This window comes from Notechis scutatus, chromosome 1 (genome assembly GCF_049901735.1).
Source record: "Notechis scutatus isolate UNSWTSFEM ecotype Mainland chromosome 1, rNotScu1.2, whole genome shotgun sequence".
Taxonomy (NCBI): domain Eukaryota; kingdom Metazoa; phylum Chordata; class Lepidosauria; order Squamata; family Elapidae; genus Notechis; species Notechis scutatus.
The window spans coordinates 197,362,216-197,383,718 of record NC_142009.1 but is presented as its reverse complement, the minus strand read 5'-3'; the positions used below and the strand labels follow the sequence as shown (position 1 = coordinate 197,383,718).

Genomic DNA, 21,503 nt, shown 5'->3' with positions numbered 1-21,503 from the left:
GTTAATATTTAGTAAATAAACAAAGCACCCAGTCAGATGGCCCAATATTAGGGCCTAATGCTTTTGGGACTAAACAGCTTAATTTTATTTTGAGATGAATACTGGAATAGTAAATATCAGAATGAAAAATTAGATGGGATCCAGACAAATACCCTGTTTCTCCAACAATACGGCCTCCCCCAATAGGAAGTCTCAGCATGTTTTATAGACATGAAATGAAATTAAGCCCCTCCCCCACAAATTAAGGCCTATATTAAAACATGCGAAATGGGGGAATGGTGGGGGCTTGCCGTTAGGAAGTACTTTTGTGGCACATCCAGATATGGTGCTGCCTGCGTTGACCCTGATACGAAGTGCTCCACCAATGCCGAGGTCAACATCCAAGCCGTCACTGCCCACCTGCCCGAAGATGCAAGGGGGAATTAAGTCACCCCGAAAAGACGGCCTAGCCATTTTTCGGGGCTCAAAAAAAAATAAGACCGGGCTTATTATATGAGAAACACGGTATTAAACATTTAAATTTGTTATAAATTAAATAAGTATAATTCAGTGGTGATATTCTACCAATTTGGCCCAGTTCAGGCGAACCAGGAGTAAAAAATGCTACCGCTTGGCCAAACCAGTAGTTTAAAAAAAATCTACCAGTTTGGCCGAACCGGTATTTATTTATTTATTTTTCCTCCTGACGATCAGTTGTTCTGACGATCAGCTGTGCTGGGATCCCCCTCGCTGTCTTACTGCTTTGCCCAGGAGGCTTTCCATGAGGCCCAGAAAGCAAAAAGGCATGCTTCCCCCGCGCTCCATTTTTTGCCTCCTGGCCTTCAGGGAAGCCTCCTGGGAGCAAAAACGGGCTCCTAGGAGGCTTCCCTGAGGCCCAGGAGGCAAAAAAACAGAGTGTGGGAGGGGGTGCTGCACAAAAAAAGAAGCCATGCCCACCCAATCACATGGCCATGCCCATCTAATCACTCCCACCTAGCCACGCCCACAGAACTGGTAGTAAAAATATTTGCATCTCACCCCTGGTATAATTAACAAGAAAGTGACCAATATAATTATTAATCATTTGAGTTACATTACAATTACAGTCCAGAGGCAATTTGGATAACTCTGGAGGCTTTATCCAGTTATGTTTGGAAGAGCATAACCTGTCCACTTAGCAAGTATGTCATTTTTATGTTATAACAATTCTGATGTTTCATTTATGTAATTCAAATATTAAACATAGTAATTGCTGACACCATATGGACGATAGTAGAATAATTTCTGGGCAGCTTAGGAAAAGGAATAATCGATGAAGAAAAGAGCAAAGGGAATACTGAAACATAGAGTAAAGGATCAGCAACTCAAGGGACATTCAGGAGTAGCAACAGTGAGAATGTAGGAAATTATAGGTCAAATGATGGAGGGACACAACTTCCTCCTCATTTGCAGTTTCCAAACTGGTGGGATATGTTTATAATGCCACTTTAACGAGTTTCATTCAAACATGCATGAAATCAAAAGGGATTGCTGTGTTGTATACATTTAATATTTTCTTTGGTATAGGTCAGTAAAATGTTGTCAACAGGAATTCAGAGCCGCAGTGAAATTGAATACTGATAGATTCACATTTATTTCAGTGTTTCCTCTAGTTCTACTTCTATTGTATTTCGTTTGTACTGTTTCTTTTTGGCTGACCAAATTGTGCTAATTTATCGGCAAGATGATCTAAAGACTTAACTGTTTTATTTTGGGATGGTCCTTGATTCTACAGCTCTTTTTTATATGGCTTTTTACCTGATGTAAAGTAAATTAAGAAATTTTGAAGACAATGGTGACTGATTCTGAAAGCTTTATATTTTCCCATAACAGCTGTATCATTCCAAACACTTTTAAAGTTTTCATTTTCCAGGGTTTGCCCTTAAATTTGTGGTTAGAAGTTCATGACAATCGTCTGCAGCTTTTTTGTTTGTTTGTTTTAAACATTGCTGTGATTCTGGTCTATGATGATTTCAGCAGTAAGTTTCCATTGTTCCTACAATAATGAAACTTTGGAGGGAAGCTGCGTCAGCTGGAGATTTAGGATCTTTTCAGGCTGTAATGTAATTTTACCCTTTCTTGTTTATTACTCTAATCCGGCCTCCAAATGGTTGTCCTCTGATGTTCTAGTTTATTGTATCTAATTATAGCATTCCTTTGCAATAAAGAACAGAAAGGAATTGTCTTTTGAAAGGATGTGGTATGAATGTTAAATTATGAATATTAGGGTTACTCCATTTTCATTTGGTCTTGCTGCTTTTATTTATGAGCAAACACATATCAAAGTAGCACCCTCTACTGGTATTTTTATATTTAAATCTTTGATTTTTAGATTTGTAAAAGTATTTTTCTGCTGCTGCATCTCTCTTGTATTGAATGTAGAACGCTTACTACATAATCATTTTGCTAAACTTATTTCATAATTCTGAAAGAGATAGATGATAGATAGATAGATAGATAGATAGATAGATAGATAGATAGATAGATAGATAGATAGATAGATAGATATTGGATATATAAGGTAAATAAGGTTCCCCTCGCACCTACTTGCTAGTCATTTCTAGCTCTAGGGGGCGGTGCTCATCTCCGTTACAAAGCCAAAGAGCCAATGCTGTCTGAAGACGCCTCCATGGTCATGTGGCTGGCATGACTAAATGCTGAAGGCGCATGGAACACTGTTTCCTTCCCACCAAAGTGGTCCCTATTTTTCTAATTGCATTTTTACATGCTTTCAAACTGCTAGGTTGGCACAATCTGGAACAAGTAACTTTGTTACACGGTGCTAGGGATTCAAACTGCTGAACTTCCAACCTTTCTGATCGACAAGCTCAGTGTATTAGCCACTGAGCCAACGTGTCCCTTATTAGATACATAGATATAGATATATAGGTATATAGTTTAAACCCTGATTTAAGGTACCGGTCTACAAGATATAGTTTAATAATTTAAATTAGGTTTCTCAAGCTGTAACCTATAGGTTTCTATAAGAGCAAAAACAAAAGCTCACTTAAATACAGACACTTTTCTGTCATTTGAATGTTGCTTCTTGATTAGATCCTAAAAAACTACAGGTAGTTCTCGGCTTACAATCAATTGTTTACTGCCTGTTTGAAGTTACACTGAAATAAGTGACTGATGGTGCTTTTCACACTTATAACCATTACAGCATCCTCATGGTCCCATGATCAAAATTCAGGGCTTGGCAACTGGCATATATTTATGACATTCGGAGTGTCCTGGAGTCATGTGATCACCATTTGTAGCCTTCCCAGCTGACTTCCTACAAGCCAAGTTAATGGGGAAGCCGGATTCACTTAACAACTGCATGATTTGCTTAACAACTGTAGTGATTTGCCTAACAATTGTGGCAAAAAAGATTGTACAATGGGACAAATCACTTAACAACTTAGCAATGGAAATTTTGGGCTCAGTTGTGGTCATAAGTCGAGGAACACCTGTAACAACTTGCATAGCAGAAAAATGTTTGCGACCTCTTTATAAAACCTTTCTTTATTCACTACTTTGGAATATTCTGACCAATTTGTTTCTAAGAAAAATATATTCTGCTTGATTACAAACTTCCTATCTTTTCCCATTTCCAACTTTTTCAAAAATGAATTGCTCAAATGGAAATGACAAATAGAAGAAACCGTTAATGTTAAAAGATTACTATTTCAGTAGTCTCAATCAAAATGTTTAAGTGACTTCTACCACCTCACATATGTGACTTTAAATTGTTATCAGTAAATATATTTCTTGAATGAATTACAAGTTGCCCTGAAATTTATTACAATTGATAACTGTGGAAGAATGATTGTTGTGGATACACATGATACAGCCAAGTCCTTAAGTTTTGATTCTAGTACTAAGCTTAGAAAATGTTGGCAATAAAATGAATTGGAAATAGTATTTGCACTATTCGCTTTTTTCTTAAAACTATCAATGTTTATTATTTTAAAAAGAAGCTTCCATTAAACACCAACTGAGACTATTAATTTGGTTTCCCTTGCTTTCTTAAGAGTGGCTGCTAGAAAAAGGTTATTGTGCAAGTATTTTTTAAAATCTCACGTAGCAGCTTCTGTGTCTAGAAATCCAGTAAATCGTCAATGTAATGAATCATTTGAGAGGAATTTCTATTAGAATCATAAAATACCTATAATTATATAAAAGATGTAAACAGATGCAAATTATGTAAACATTTTCAGTTGTTTGGGTTACTCTGATAAAGTGAACATTGTCATTATTTTGGGGTGAGAACAAAAGAAAAATGTTGTCTGATGCATCCAAACTCCACTGAGTAAAAGTTTAATTTTACTGTATTGAAATATTAGACTATACTGAAATCAAGTGACCTTTTTTTGTTCCTTTCAACATTTCAATTTATTTTGGCATTATTATCTGTGATGCTGCACATTTGAAATTCTTGGGACATTCATTACAGTTTTTATTACTACTACTTGTAAATCTTTAGCAGTATATGGATTACCTGCTTTCTCAGTTATTTGAATAAGGAATAAGGAAGACACTGTTTTATTGATACTGGATTTCCTTACACATTTTATTTATATATAGACTTTTCTCACTTGCCCATCACCTCAAATCCCTATTGATTTGGCTTCTTTGTCTTTGTGCCTTCTTGGACTTCCAGCTTTGGAGTGGGACAACTCGCCATAGCCAACTCACTGCAGGACAACTCGCTGTGGCCAACTTGTCACAGGCCAACTTGCCATGGACAATTCAACAATACAAAAGTTAATCTCAAAAGTTAATTTCAATGGAACCGTGGCCAATAGTAATAAAATAAAGATAGTCAATCTAGAAATAAAATTGTACAATAATTTTTATGAAAACATGGTCGCCAATAATAAAAGTAACCGAATGAAATGATTTATACAGTGTTGAATTATCTCACAGTGAGTTGTCTCAGGACAAGTTGGCTGTGGTGAGTTGGCCACAGCAAGTTATCCTAGCTTATTACAGTTTTTCCTTTTAACAGAGACCGAAGGAACTGTTGTTTTTTCTTCCTTGGTATAGCTGGGTAACTGAGTAAATCCTTCAGTTGCTCTTCCTCTAGTTCAAAAGGGGGAAGGGTTGGAGTAACTTCTCTGGATCCCAACAAGCAGGTGTGAATGTTTTTTATATTTCAGATCTTTACAACTGAAGTTACTTCTGGTGGAGCTCATTTTAAAGTTACTATCATAGGCCATTATCTTTTTGCTACTTCTGTATGTAAGAAAATAAATATTGCCATGTTTAGATTAGCTTAGATTGAGTGGAAGAAAAGAGTAGGCTGAAGCTTTTTAATATGAAGTTTATTGACTGCCAAGATGAAGTACAGAATAAAAGCTATTTTTATTTTATACATGGGGTTGGTATGAGCTCAAGTATGGTATATTAGTGAAATTTAAAACTGCAGTTTTAAAAAAACATCAGTTTACGATCCAGAGACAATACTGTAAGAAAAACAATGTTCCAGTAAATTCAGAATAAGGACAATTATGAATAATTTAATTTGAAAATCCACCTGAGGCTCTGAAAGCAAAGTCATGATTAATTAAGGTTGTGCAAAACATTTCAGACTGAACCCTCTTAAACTTGAAACATGGCATCTCAAATACACAATACTCTACCTCATATGCAGATTGGACATTTTGAACATTTTGGAGGTTTTAAGCGTTTTCCTACTTGAAACAAATGTTGTTCAAGTGTTCAAGGCAGCATATTTTGCATTCAAAATAGGCCACTTAACAGCTGAACTAGGGTATTTTTGAATTTGAAATGCTTGTATTGGTTTGCATACTCCCATTAGTAAAATTCTTTTTTCCCCTATCTTGTATTTTTATGCTATCCCAATGTCTATTAAGGAGATACAGCTTTTGAATTGAATAGGCTTTTGCACATAGCCAACCTTACTCTCTGATAGAGCCAAAATAGGCAGGAACTCCCATTTTATTAGTTCTCCCACCCTCAGGAAAGACAGTTATTAGTTGAGATATTGAAGCTGTGGATGGTTTATTGTTGAATGTAGTGAAAAAGTTACCCAATGAAAATATAGTTAGGTTTAAGAATAATCCTACTGTATTGGAAACTTGTCTCTTCCTAATTGAAAGCCTATTTGGCTTCAAAAATCCAGATCACTATAGTTTAACTAAGAAATAGAAAATGATACAATTAGTAATTAGGTAGAACTGCAAGGAATTGAAATTAAGTCAGACACATACGGTACTTTGCTGGTTTTATTTTTTACTCTGTAAAAATACATGCTAAAAGAACTTTCAAAGAAACAAAGACATGTGAGCTACAGGGAGTCCTCAAGTTAAGACCACAATTGAGCCCAACATTTCTGTTGTTAAGTGAGACATTTTTAAGTGAGTTGTGCCTCATCTTACAACCTTTCTTGCCACAGTTGTTAAGTGAATCAATGTGATTAATAAATTAGTAACGGAATTAAAGGAATCTGGCTTCCCCATTGACTTTGCTTGTCAGAAGGTCTCAAAAGGGGATTCCGTGGCATTGGGGGCCACAGCAACGGTCATAACTATGAACCAGTTGCCAAGCATCTGAATTTGGAACAGGTGGCCACGGGGATGCTGCAAAGGTCATAACTGTGAAAAACGGTCATAAGTCAGTTTTTGCAGTGCCGTTGTAACTGAATGGTCACTAAATAAACTGTTGTAAGTTGAGGACTACCTGTATACCGTTCATATTCACTGGCGGGGTCTGCACCTGAAAGTTGTGATGAAATGATAGATATCAGTGGCTGCTGTATGTGGCATTTCTTCACGAGTGTTGTTTCAGTTAATGGCAACGGTGCAAATTGTGATTGGTTGCAGCAGTGGAAAATACAATGGGGATGCCAGCTCTATAGGCATTGCTGTGGATCTTACTTCTAATAGTAGTTCAATTGCGGGTTGGGGGTAAGGATGACAGTTTGCAGTGAGAACGTAAAATAGTCCAGATTAAAGCTATTGCCTCAGTACTGACAGCCTTTCTCTAAAGCAACTTTAGATGGCAGTATTTTCATTGCGACTACAAATTCTATTGTTCCTTTAATATTTCCAGAAATTGTTGCATTTGTTAAAGTACATCATCATTAATAATTTAAATACCCTAATGAAAGTACTTAGGCCTTTTGTTTTCTTTCTTTTACACTTGATGAAATCTGTTTGATGAACAGTTACCTCCGCATCGACCCAAGTGAAAAGACATGCTTGTGGAAATACTGAATACGCTTTGGCTTAACATAGCTGTCCATTGGCAAATTGCTGTAGATCTTTTTTTTAAATGAAAAGATTGAGAAAGCTGCCAGATGGATATTTTTTTTCCTCTCTTTTATTTTCACTCATCACTGACCTGTCTGCGTCATCGACTTGGCCAAAAATACAGTACTCAGTAATATAAAGCTATAGACAGGGGGTATTAAGAGGGCTAATGCTGCAAGCTGCCTTTGTAATCATTGCCTCCCAGTTTCAAAGATTACTCTTGTAAACAAGGGTTATCTTTCAATTGAGGTGAAAAATAGGGATTTGGCCTCCAGAGGCCAGTGCTGATGCTTGTGTGGCTTTTGATCATGTCAGAGCCACCCTCTTTACATATGCTGGAGGCTGCTTCAGGGGCATCACAGCTAGGAATCTGCTTTTGTTCTACAGAAGAGTTTACATTCCAAAAAGTGAGCCTAAATACAGCTTGCTGTTGCTGCTTTCCCCCCTGACAACAGACTGCACAAGTGGAAGTATGAGAGAGATTACTGTATTCACTATATAGTATATGTCGAGGACAGTAATTGCATGATGAACGTCTGCTTTTAGTGTATTCTGATTATGTCTTCTGGAAATCTGTATTCCCTTTGGAAAAATATTACAAAAGATAATAGTAAGTACATTGTTTCCCATTCCAGGTCCGGTTAGGAAGCCCAAGTATGTGGAAAGTCCTCGCATACCTGCAGATACAGTTGTCGTTCCAATGAGAAAAGTGTTGGAGCCAACAGAACCTAACCAGAATGGTAAGCCTGGGTATTTGGAATAGTTTCATTTTTGACTGAATGGCTGGATATTTTGCCTTGAAAGGGAAATGGGGATGAAGGTTTTACGGACCTTGCGTCGATGAATGTATGCTTGTGTTTGGTTGCTTGACATTCGGGAATGATGATGTGTGCCTAATCTTCAAGCGAAATTTAGTCTGATAGTTGGTGGGGGGTCACTTTTAACGTGAGAGGCCTCGTTTCTAAACTTGCTTTCAGGTTTTTTTTGTTTTTTTCCCCAAATCAGAGTGTTCCACTTATGCCATGTTAAAGTGATGTGCCTTGCCACAGCAATGAAAAGCTTGCTAAATCAGACAGCAATAACAATAGATGACTGTGTCAGCAAGACTAGTAACAGCCTGACCCTGGAGTTAATTGGTATTCTTGAAAAGTTCCATGTTCATTAAATTTGACCATGGCATAACAGAGTGCAGTTTCAATGAATGTCAGTGAGAAATTACAATCAAATGCTCTATAAGTATTCCTAATATAATAAGAATTTCATCTTCAGCATTTTATTTTAGATTTACAACCTGGTCGACATCAGCAAAATCAGTATATAACATATAATTAAGTAAATTATCTACCTTGTTTTTTTTACTTGAGCTTGAACTCTCAAAATCTCTTGCTATTTGAGGCATAGATTTTTCTAGCAGAATTGAAAGCTTTGTTTGCCTGTTCCCCCACATCTCACACCTTCCCCCTCCCCTTCTTTAATGAGAAATCTATTATGGCCCTGATTCTCCTTTGGGTATAGCAAAGCTAATTTCTACAACACCATGTTTGGGCCTCCAGTTTTTCCCGCAGATTCAGGAAATCAATGGGGAGCAAAAACAATTTACTTTTTATAATTTCCTGTTATAGTTTTATGTATATTAATCCTGTCATAGATGTCAAGTCTAAAATGTTTGACAGTTATAATGTATTGATTTTGAGGTACTTTCCTTCAAAATGCTATGCTCTCATTCTTTTATTCTATGAGATGTGCATGCAGTAGCTGGGAAGGATTGTCAGTTTTGTTGATCAAAAGGCAATGTCTTTTTTGTAGAAGAAACATTGGAGTTAATAGTGCATAAGAATTCTTCTATCATCTCCAATGTACTAGCTCTGTTTACTGAGTAGAGAAGACCTAGCTAGGACTAATCCAGAAAAGTGATTAAAGAACATCCTATAAACCTGAAGAAATGCATTAATTTTGCTAGTTAGTTGATTTAAATCTTCACTCTATCAGTCCCATATGACAGGATGCCACACAATCACTAGCCTGTATGTATTATTTATTCTTAATATATTAAAAATAACAAATTCAGACAAAAAATAAAATAAGGTCTAATATTTGATAAAATAGGTAGAAGAAATCATAGACATCACAGATGCACAGATTAGTTTTGACTGTTATTCTGCATTGTTTATAACCATGTAAAGATTGCTATAGGAATTATTATTATTATTATTATTTTTTTTTGAGAAAGAACTTTCATGAATGGACTCAAATAGACAAGATAGCAAAGCCATTGCTAAGTAAGATTTTTGGCATAGCAGGCATTATATGAATGCCATGGCATACCTGACAGACATGATAAGATTATATCTTTTAACTTTCACTACATTATAAAAAACATTCTTAGATCAGAACCATACAAGTCTTTGTTAGGTGTTTTCTCTAATATCTACTTATTCAATTTGGTTATTTCAGCTAGGAAAAACTGATTCTGATTTAGGAGAAAGTTTGTCTGCTTGTCCCAGGAGCGCTATGCTTGTGCAGTCTGCTAGGTTTGTGATTGTGGAGCTGGTCGGAGTGAAGGTGCTTTGGCTCATATTTGTGGGCAAGCGATAATTAAATTGCAATATTTTGATTTAAGCATTTTGAATCTTTGGCAAGTTTAATAGGTGGGTAAAATGACCTAATATAGGATTGAATGGCATTCAGATAAATTTGTCTCTAATCAGTAATTAAACTGGGTTTTCTATTGTTGGGAAAGCTCTGGCAGTGTCATAAATTGTAAAAGGAAAGCTTTCTAAATGTATATATTTCATCCACCAAATACCTTCAATTCTAGATTAGCCCTTTTACTTCATCCTCTACTTTTCACAAAACATTCATCCATGAAAATTTATACCTGAGGTTAGACATAAAAAAGGTTGAAAGAAAAGTCAATACATTAGAGAAGATGACAAAATATTAAATTTGTCTTGTCTTGTTTGATATGATATGAGAAACCAGCTACTGTAGTTATTGAAAAGACCTGATGAAACAAACTGTACCAATAAAGGAGAATAAGCAAAACAAACAGTGTTTTAGTGGGTTGAGTAAACTTAGTCAATGTGACGTTGACTTCCCAGAATATGAGTTATTTGAATCTCTGACTCACAAATTTGCTTTTTTGTAATGTCAACCACAGTGATAACAGCACAAATGTGGTCATAGGAATTGTGCGTTGTGTGGATTTAACATTGTCTTTTTCTTGTAATCAGGTTGCTGTTGTAGGTAGTTTTTTTGTCTCAATCTCATATATCATGATTCCAACAACAAACAGCTGCTAAATCTGTGTATAAAGCTTATAGAAGTGTTATATGATGACAAGAGCATTCCCCTTCTTGTCCTGAGCATCTGGTATTCAGAATTAACTGTGTTTGGACATGAAAATTCCCTTAGCTTCTATAGCTGATGAAAAGGTCTCTGGAGATGTAACATGGGGCAGATTATAAGAATTTACTTTGGATGGAACCAAGTGAAACTTTGATGTACATTACAGAGAATGAGAAGTAGACAAGTCTCACTTTCTGGAGTAGCTAGTTGCAAGAAGACTTCAGAGCATGTTAGAAATCATTTTTTTTTTTTTGTCTTAGAAGAAAACAGATTGCCAAGTAAAACTGAAGCATGTGGATCCTTGCATTAGAATGTTATCCTCTAAATGGACATCATTTAAAATCTTACTGTTATTAAGATTGTTTTATTTTTTAGCACATCACTTATTATTTGGTAAATTCACTTGCTGCCTATCTCACCATGAGGCTACTCTAGGCTAATCAATGCTGATATGACAGGTTCCGGTTGGAATGTCTATCTTTACCTATATATAAAACAATAGTACAATGGAAGAAAATAGGGTATCAGACATGGGTGAGGATGTTTCTCCCATTTAAATACCTCCTTTCCAGCTGTTGGTTCTATTTAACAGTTGGAAGAGACCTTGGAGGTCTTCTAGTCCAACCCCCTGCTCAAGCAAGAAACCCTATACCATTTCAGTCAAATGATTGTCCAATCTCTTCTTAAAAACCTCCAGTGTTGGAGGACCCACAAGTCGTTCCACTGATTAATTTTCTGATTATTTGTTTTGTATATGGGAGGATTAGCATGCTGGAATATTATCTGATTGCAAGAATTAAAAAGGCAATGCTCTTCCAAAACAGCCATGCTTATTACTCATAGAATTGTTGGTGCAATTTAAAACAGAAAACACATTTATTTATTTGTTAAATGTAGTTATTTAACAGAAACTTAGCAATGCAAACAACAAAATATAACAGCATAACATCCAGGAAGCCTGAAGGTATATTTGTTGGTAGCACAGCTGCTAACTGAATCGTTTCATATGATCAGTCATGAGGCATTACCCTATTTATATTGGTAGACAATTTCATAGCTTTGTTTTGTTAACGTAGAAGAGCCTGGGAAAAAAAATCACATTGAGCTCTTTTGGTCATCTCCCAGTCTGAATCATTTTAGAAGTTGCTATCAGTTTCCATGAGAATATAGATGTGCAGACACATATATACATACATACGCACAGGCACACACACACACATACATAAAAGAAGCTCATATATGATCACATACTCTTACAAACATATTCTGTGCACTTTTGTGTTTTAATCCATGGGAAAATAGCATCATCAGATTCTATTTATGTGTGAGAGGGAAAAGCTTTCTTTATATTCTAAAAACTCACGTTGGATGCAAAATCAAAATAATTTAATTCTAGATTGCAGAGCTAGTATTTACACCTAGTTTAATTCTTCAGTTTCAGAAGTGAAACATCTGTGCTAAGATCTCCCTTTATATAGGGAGTTCTGTTTAATAAATGGACAGTAAAGGTGCTTTTTTTTGGTAAGAGTTTTGTTAGAATATGGCAAAATAAAATGTGCTGATAATAACCTGTTTCAATTTCATTATTTGCCTTTATGTTGGAAGCTACACTCATTTGAAGTGAATATAAACATGAATTAATATTTTTCCCTTGAAATTACCTTTTTTGAACAGAAGCAAAGTCAGAGAAGGAATCCAGCTGTTCACCAGCAGCTCAGGAACTGATGACAAGACTTGGGTTTTTACTGGGAGAAGGCCTTCCAACTTCTGCCCATATCTCCACGGAAGAAAAACATGAAACTATGGTATGCGAATGGAAAAATAGTCTCAATCTAAAATGCTACCCATTTCTTGCTTTCGAAATATTTCACCAGAACGTGTCAATGTGTCATGCAAATAACTACAGATAACCCTTGACTTAACACAGTTTGTTTACTGACTGTTCAAAGTTACACTGAAAATAGTGACTTACGACCATTTTTCAAACCAACAGCTGTTGCAACATCCACGTGGTCACGTGATCAAAAATCAGACGCTTGGCAACTGACTCATATTTATGATAGTTGCAATGTCCCAGGATCATGATTCCCTTTTGTGACCTTCTGACAAGCAAAATCAATGGGAAATCCAGATTTATTTAACAATCGTGTCACTAACTTAATAGTGATTCGCATAACAACTGTGGCTAAAATGTTGTAAAATGGGACAAAAGTCACTTAACTGTCTCACTTAGCAATAGAAATGTTGAGCTCAATTGTGGTCTACCTGTAATAAATAAGTGATATATTTATTGGTAATTTTCTTTGCTTTTTCTACAGAAACACTACTTTTAAAAATGCACCACATAGAATTATTAGAATACTATTGAGTAATTGTTTTTTTTTTTAATTCAGACAATTCAAACTGCTTGACCTAGAAAATATTTTTTAAAACATTTAGAATATTTAGCTCTTATCCTTTTCTTGTCTTAAGGCCACAATGATACAGGGTATGGTACTTGGCTTGCTGGATCTGTGAAGAAAAGCTAAATGAAATTCTCTCCTGGCAGAAAAATGAACTCTGTATAATTTTTGTCTGACATTTGGAAATCAATTTTGAGTCATGATGCAACTTGAGATGATTTTGTTTTTCTTACAGTGCAACATGCATAAGTTATTTTTCACGTGACCTCTCTCTCTATTGAATTAAATGTTTTTCAATTAGACAAATTTATCGTTTAGCATGATATAGAAAATATTCTACAAAACATTTAAAGAATGGAATCTCTGTCTAAAAGAATATGTGGCTTATTAATCTGCTTCATTCTAAACCTATAATCAGTTATGACTAAATAATTTTAAGTAAGATCTTCTATATGGTTCTGGTTTTTTTGGTGGGGGGGTTCTTTGTATAAAAAGCTAATTGCATATATTCTGCATTTTATCTTCATCCTGAAAGCTCAATAGTTGGGTCTGGTATTGCTGGCTTTTAGCAAGATGATTTTTCACCAGTATTTCAGAAAATCCTGTACAGTTCTGACCTAGAGAGTCAAAAGGTCCATAAGTTGATTTAATTTCTTATGTGGTCATGGCTGTACTAACTCCCTGAAAAGTATTCAACAGATCATTCTGGGAAATTTCCAGGGGAACTTTGTACGTCTGTGCAGGGTTTTTTTTTTCCTGCTGAATATGAACTGTTCTCTTTGTGGATTGATCTGTGCTGTGTTTGTTAATTCCTTGTTTCATTCATTTTTTAGTGCACAGTAGCTAGTCAAGGAGTCAGTCCTTGTTCTACACTAACAAGCAGCACTACGTCTCCTAGCACCGATAGTCCCTGCTCTACTCTGAATAGCTGTGCTGACAAAACAGCGGCCAACAAAAGTAGTCCCTGTGGGACCATTAGCAGCCCAAGCTCCACATTGGAAAGCAAGGACAGTGGAATTATAGGTAAGCAGTTTAATTCCTGTTAATGCAGTCACTTCTGGCTGTCTCTTTTATTGTGTGTGTGTGTTTGTGTATGTCTGCAAAGGCTATCTGCTGCAAAGAAAATGGAGCTGAAGCACTCTTATCTTAATTCCTGGTAGCGTGTAACTCCAATTTATTTAAACAAAAATGTAACGTGATCTTTCATTCAACGCTATGTTGTTCTCTGGGATTCCTTTGACTATTTTTTTAGGTATGTAATTGTGTTCTATTTACTTATAACTCTTATTGGGCTAGAAGGAGCTGAAAACCTAACTTCATTGATTACAAGATTGTGGTTTTCAGAGGTATATGTTGGGTGGAGAAGATTGTAGTTTTGCTGTAGAAACAGGTAATGTTGCTATGGTGTAATAGTTAATAGAGTTATGAATTTCAAAGTCCCTTCTTCAGATTTCAGTACCCCTATGAACTTGTTGAAGTATTTTCAAAGTTGATAAGATTGTCTCTGAATCTCATCTGGAATGCAAGGACAATACTGACCGATCTGGTGGTAGTTTTAAAGAAGTTTCTCTCATCCTCATTCCTTTAAAACAGGGGTGTCAAATTGATGGCCCACAGGCCAGATGCGTCCCGCACAGGCCATACCCACCTCCCCGAAGGGAAAAAACATTGTGATACATCACATGACGGCAATGTGACACTGTGAATTTGACACCCGTGCTTTAAGATGTATCCACAAACAATTCTTATAACACCACCACTACCACCATATATTTGAAGTAAGTTGACCACTAAGGTAAAACATTAGGTATGTTTTCATTAAGTAATTTCATTTATATTGCACCTTTATTATTTTCACAAGTAATTCAAGGTGGTGAATATATCCAACCCAACTTCTTCCTCTTCTTATTTTCCCCACAACAACAACCCTTTGAGGATAACTGTATTTTTGTGAGCAATGGACACACATGCACGCAGCTTGTGTAAATGGAGCTACGTGCATGCGCACACGTGCCAGCCAGTCACACAGAACCATGCCCTCTACCCCCTGCCCCCTGCCGGTCCACAAAGCCTGAAAGATTGGAGAACTCCAGTCTAAAATATGGAAATAACTGTGCATATATTGTGCCTATGAATGACCTAGTGCTCTATTGCTCAGCAAAAGGCTCATCTCCACCATGATGTCTATGTTAATTGGAAGTTACCATGCCAGGTTTAATTGCCTGGAAAATTAGTTTTCTTATACTTGGAAAACAACATTGGTCTGTATGAAATCTCCCCCCCCCCCCAAATAATCTGAAGTAAATTTGCAAGCTGAACATTGAAGAGTTGTTTTCTGTGAAATTGGCAGCTACATACTGTTAATTTGATAAATAAATACAAATAAGATTTCTTACAATTTTTGTGAAGCTATATATTTCCCTGGGAAGTGGCAGTACACAAAGCATTTAGCTGTTTACTTTGAAGTTGTTGTGGCAAGGTCAAGCTTGGAGTTCGGAATGGTAGTTGAAGGCAAACAATGGACACTGGTAAAATGCTGCCTCTCTTCCAAGAAATAAGACATTGTGGCTTATTTTTAAGATGTGGAAGCAGAGGAATTTTTATACTAAGGAATGGTTTGCATGCTTCTTTTAAAATTGGGAATGTAAAATGATCACAGAGTAAGCTATAGAGATCTGAGCTAAAATGAAAGCTTTAGAAAAAATCTAGAAGAAAACCAAGGAAAAATAGCTGGGACAATAAGGATCCTGAAAGTGCATCTGTCTCAATGTACATAAGTTCATATCATTTATTCTTAGTGCTATTATAAACATATATAAGATGCATCAGTCTGTCACACATACTTACCAGCAAATTTTGAAAGACGGTAGTGGTTTTTGAAAGAGAAAATTTAAAATGGAATGAAAATGATGGACTGTTTCTTCTGTTTGCATTTATCTGTTTAGTTTATTTCCCATCTTTTCATTCGTACAACTCTCAAGTCACTTCACAGCATTAAAAGAACGCCAAACTAATAACGAAACGTTGCATGAGTTTCTTATAAATTTACTTATTCTGCATTTATTTGATAAGGGAAGCAGACTCCATTTTGCAAACCTACCAGAACTTTTTTTTTTTAGTTTTATGTGTGCGAATATATTACTAGCATTAATGTTCATTCGGTACACAGTTTAATAAGTACGCCTTTTGTAAAGTTTTCTTGGGGAGAGAGGGCAAGCTTTGCTCAACCATGAAAATAGTTGTTCTATGCCACTTAAGCTGGCTTCCATTCTGTTTCCATTCCTACTACGTTATTCTGGGCCAGTAGCTCCTTTGAGCGAAAGACCACCTTCTCCTCCTCCCTCCCACACTTTTTACTGGCTCAGATAGCTTTTCTTCTCTTTTTGGTGTTTTATTGCCTCAGTTGAAATTGTCTGTGCCTCCACTGACATAAAAAAAAAAAGTAAAGGCAGAATTTCGTCTTTTCCAGTGAACTAAAGAAGAGAAAGGTCTGGGCTAGTGGCCAAAAGTGGGGGGGGGGGAGACATTTGGCAAGATGCCCTTCTTTTCAGGGTTACAGACTTGAGTAGAAAACCTCTTCCCTCAATTAGAAAACCAGGAGGGAGTTTTCTTTCATAATATATCAAAAGACCAATTTTTAAAAAATCAAAACATTTAATAATTCTGTCACATGGAAGCATACCATAAGGCTCTCTTCAAATTTTTACATTTTTTAATAGTGCTTGAGTTGTTAGTCATCGCAATAAAATGATAGTAGTTGTCACGGCATATTTTCTTGAATGTTCAGAGGCGTACAGTGTATATAGTGAAAACTAAGAACAGTGACTATCCTATATTTTCCCAAGGATTATAATTTAAAATGACATGAAAGAACTTGTAGATTTGCCAGATGGGTCACATAACTATCATTTCTCCTTATGTCAATTCAAAGTTTCCCATGATTGTGTGGGTGTAACCAAAAGTGTACTTATTACTCTTACCCAGGAGTATATTTTTATGGATTTTTGTTTGTTGGGTTTTTAGGGACAGTAACAAGTTCATCTGAAAATGACGACCGGAGTGGATCAAGTTTAGAATGGTCTAAAGAAGGAAATCTCAGAACTGGTGTACACCAAGGAATTATTGACCGAAGGACAGATAATTGTTCACCAGTTGCAGAAGAGGAGACAACAGAATCCCCAGAAAGTTTGTCGAAAGTGGAAGCATCTTCTGGAGATGGCCCAATTACTTACATTCAAAACTGTGGCTCGTTAGGAATGCCTCGGCCCAATTCTGTTGCAGGTAAGAAAGAACTGAAGAGTTCATGTTGGTTTGCCTTCCAGATTTTCTTCTACTGAAGTGGAAACATTTCCCTTTAATGTTGCTCTTGTATTAGCATAAGCCAATTCTCGTAAATTTAGATCTGTTCTTTAGCTAATGGACAGACAGAGGCAGAGCTCAACAACAGGAAATTTTTAAAAGTACAACATAAACCATAAGTCTGCTTATAGAATATTCTGACTTTTGTAATAGTTCTTGCAAAAGGCACCTATGCAATTTTATAGGATTCTAGTCAGGGAACGGAGGTTCATGTCCCCTTGATTGAGAAGAGAAATTTGTCATATATGAAAGTACTTTAAAATATAGTCAATAGTCAGCAGTTTTTGCTGAGTTCTCTTCTCTTTGTTTGTATAAGTTTTAAATTGGGTGGTGGTGGTTCCTGCCTATCTTTATTTTTAAATGATTTTTTTTGTGAAGGCTAAATAACTCAAATTTCCTCACCCCTATATTTATGGCTCATGTAGTTAATTCTTGGTTAAAATTATAGCCGTCATAGGATGGATGGACAGGATTGTTGCCTTAGTGAGAAGAGCTTGTTCCACACTGCTAGAAGTATATTAAGCAAATGGGTAAGAACTGGTCACCCAATCGCATGCCTTGCTTTTCTGATGAGGTTGCTATGAAGTGTCAGTCCATTGGATTGAACTTGGTCCAGTAAGCTTAAACCAGAGGGTGACCCAGCTGTGTATAATATAGCATTTGTGCTAGTGTTTTTATTGCAAATAATTTCAAGGCAGCGGGAATAGAACTATCCTCTTCTTTTTGCAAGAAATGAAGATGGAATATATACAGATTTTAGCATTATGGGCTGAATCAGAAGCATGAGGTTCTTTACTTAATGAATGTATGAAAAATGATGTTCAAATTACATAATTGCTTGAGTGCCTATTTATATGCCTGGCATGTCTTTCAGATCTTCTAGCCAAACTCATATGATTTTAGTCTTTTGATAGTTAATTCCCAATATATTCTTCCTGTAGAATTAAATAAAGGGTTCTTCTGAGACTATATAGAGTCCCACATAATATTACCACACTGTCTATAATGAAGTGGAAACAAATTTATTTCCCAGTTTAAGAATATGAAAGTGCAAATTTGACAGGTAATCTTATCAAGTCATTTAGATAAAAGTTAGAGCAATGGAATTACAATTCATTCCTGCTTAGTTCCCCACCTTGTTGATATTAAATAATGTTGGTGCTCATATACAGGTAGTTCTCTCTTACGGACCACTCATTTAGTGACTGCAGTTACAGTAGCGTGGAAGAATTAATCTGCAGTCAATTTACAACCTTTGCAGCATCCCCGAGCCACGTGATCTCCATTACAGTCACTGGTTGGACACAGTAACTGGTTGGACACAACAGCTTATTCTCTTGACATTTTTTCTCCTCTAACCTCTCCACTATTGGATGAGGGGAGGAAACATGATTTTGTAGGCAATCTCTCCTTTGTCTTACCCTTACCGCCCCCTTACTGTCAGAGCAGAGAGGTTGCAGATGAAGGAATTATAAGAGAGTACTATAAGCTGAATAGTATAAGCCAAATCAGTTGCTCAGTGCCCAAACAAAGAAGACATATAGATGATCCTAGGTGCCAGGTTCTATCTTGCAAGCAGCGGACAATCCTGCATAGTATTTGCACCTCACACGGTGTCTGCTGAGATTCACTTTATAAATGGGGTATAGCATCCTCCCTCAGTGTCACTGTGGGGTCCTGCGTCAAACTGTAGATCACATCGTGACTGGCTGTAAGCTGAGTGTATATCTCATTCCAGTTTCTGATTTTTTTTCTTCAGATAAACAAATATTGCACTTCAGTGATTGGATGACCTAGACATTAGTATCTGAATATAGATCTTTCTATGTATTTATTCATATTTAATTTATTTTTCATTTAGGTGAAATATTAGTATACATTGTCAGTCAATGTTTATTATGCCATATGCTAAATAAATAAATAACTTAACCTGTTTGTGTACGGGGGAGAAATAAAGTAAGGACTTTCTATGGCAATTTCTCCTTTGCCTGACCCTTTCCCTCCCTACCGAGCCGAGAGTTTGGAGAGGTAGTGTTTGCAAGAGAGTAAGCGGTTTGCTATTCTACACATCAAAACAGTGTGATTGCACTGGCAGCGGTAGCCCCGGCACGCTACACGAGCAGCTTACAGTATTTATTCCCTTGCATCTTCCAATAGGACTCTTAAGATTAATTCAGGATACTTCCACATAAAAGAAAGAACTATATCCTGAATTTGCTCTAAGGATAGTTGCTGCATTTATTACCTTGTCCAGCTTTGGAAATGCTTCATGTGGCATAATCTTCCTGTTGGAAAGTTATATAACCATTATAAATCCTCTGCAAGAGGCTACGGAGCAATACAATTTTAAACATAAAAAGAGAAGGGAAGCGGTCACTTTCAAGTTGAATCTTTGAAGACTGATCTTTTTAAAGCACATCAGGCTGTGTAGGCAAAACTGTCCAAGCTTATTTCTGTTTTCCTTGGGCAAACCTGCGGTGGGCTTATCTAGGCAAACTGGAGGCGAAGGTCAAAACCTGGTGCCAATCACAGAAATTTTATTTAGTTAGTTAAAGTTTACAGTGTTTTTCAACGGGAGATCGCACACATTCATTTACCATTTGAGAGACTAGCCCTAGATTGCAAAGTTTAAGGACTCTTGCTTCACTGCGTTCTGTAAAGTTATCAGTGCTTTCCTATTTGGGGTTGTTTTTATGCTTTCTTTTATTAGCTGAATGAATCAATCAGACGTGGCCTTGCATCATCTGCAATTCCACAGAGATATTTGGATCCCCAATAGACCTCCTTCCTCTTCCCCCAGTTTACCGCAGAGGCCCATTTCCATGGATCTCTGCTTTCCAATTTTCTTTCCAGCTTGAAGTGGCTCCGCAAGTGCAGACAAGTGCCCTGGAGTTCTTTTCCCTGTTAAATGCAGTTGGCCCACTTAGACAAGGAGGTGCCCTTTTCCATTGTAAATGTCACACTGCTTGAGCAATCCAGGCATGGATAAGAGCTGCTGGATCTTCGCCTGCCCTTGAATGGCGATTCTAAAGAAGAGAAGAAAGAAGCTGTATCTGAGTTCAAGGACTCCCTCTCGCATGTTGTACTGTGGCTTCTTTGAGATGAACCGCTTGTGTTCTTTGTGGGAATTACAAAGCTCATAATTCATCTGGGTGTCGGTCTCCTCATGGATCCCTTCCCTTAAACAGCATTTAGCTGTCTACTAAATGCATATAGCTCATGTTAAAACCTGGTTTCTTGATCTACAATTAGTAATAGGACAATAGCTCTCCTTTTAATCTAATATGTTTTGATTTCCAAGCCCCTGTTTTCTGCTATGCATCAAATAACCCCAACTAATTATTGTCATTTTATTTATTACAGTTAACTTTACTTCCTTTGCTTTTCTGATCTGTTTGTCAACTTTCTTATTTTTGGTTTTGAAGTTTTAAAAAGTTTTTGTTATTTCTTCTATAGCAATGTTTAGTAAATCTAAGAGATGCTTAAATCCTTGGAAATACTTCCAGAATTTCTAGTTTGCCTTTTTTTAATAATAAAAAGAATAATTTAAAAAATTCTTCCAGATTAAAGACAGCTTTTGGTTTGTATATAAGTCTTAATTCCCAGACTTGTATGTGGATGTATTGTAAGAGTTGAAGGATTTCACTCTCTACATGCAAACAAACTCAGAATCTCTTTACATTAATGAACTTTTGTCTCTACTGCAATATATACATCAGAACTCTTCAAAAATTAATTCTGTTATTCAGTTTATTTGAGAACTGGAGCTATGCCAGGGTATAAATTGTTGCCACTTCAGTTAGAAATACTTGAGAAATGAGGAAGATAGACCTTGCTTAAATGGAAAAGAGCTAAATGGGGACAGTCCCTTACTCCAAGATATTGGAAATTATCCAAATCTCTAAACTAAATTATGTCTAAAGTGAGTTTTGCTCTTTTGGAAAACATCACACAAATATCAGGATGCTAATTGTTACTAGCTGGTCTCTGCTTTTGTCTTGTTTGACCCAAAGGTTGCTCAGTAAATGAGAAATGTTTCAACAACTACTATTTATGGATATGTTTGGGGTTTCCCTTTTAATTTATGTATAAATGTTAACCACAAGGTTTTTTA

The 21,503-nt window shown here is 36.4% G+C and overlaps 1 protein-coding gene across 5 annotated transcripts in view; it reads left to right on the top strand.

The window, feature by feature from the left end:
• Nucleotides 1-21,503, top strand: part of TANC1 (tetratricopeptide repeat, ankyrin repeat and coiled-coil containing 1) — a 153,437-nt gene that overhangs the window by 85,654 nt on the left and 46,280 nt on the right. For 3 of the 5 annotated variants that reach the window (XM_026674439.2, XM_087949930.1, XM_087949929.1), the window contains 4 exons: nt 7,916-8,020; nt 12,303-12,433; nt 13,864-14,053; nt 17,054-17,311. In XM_026674439.2, coding sequence (XP_026530224.2) covers nt 7,916-8,020; nt 12,303-12,433; nt 13,864-14,053; nt 17,054-17,311 — 684 coding nt within the window. Of the gene's footprint in view, nt 1-7,479; nt 7,751-7,915; nt 8,021-12,302; nt 12,434-13,863; nt 14,054-17,053; nt 17,312-21,503 lie in introns of those variants that run through there. The other 2 variants (XM_087949931.1, XM_087949932.1) reach the window with 2 other exon arrangements.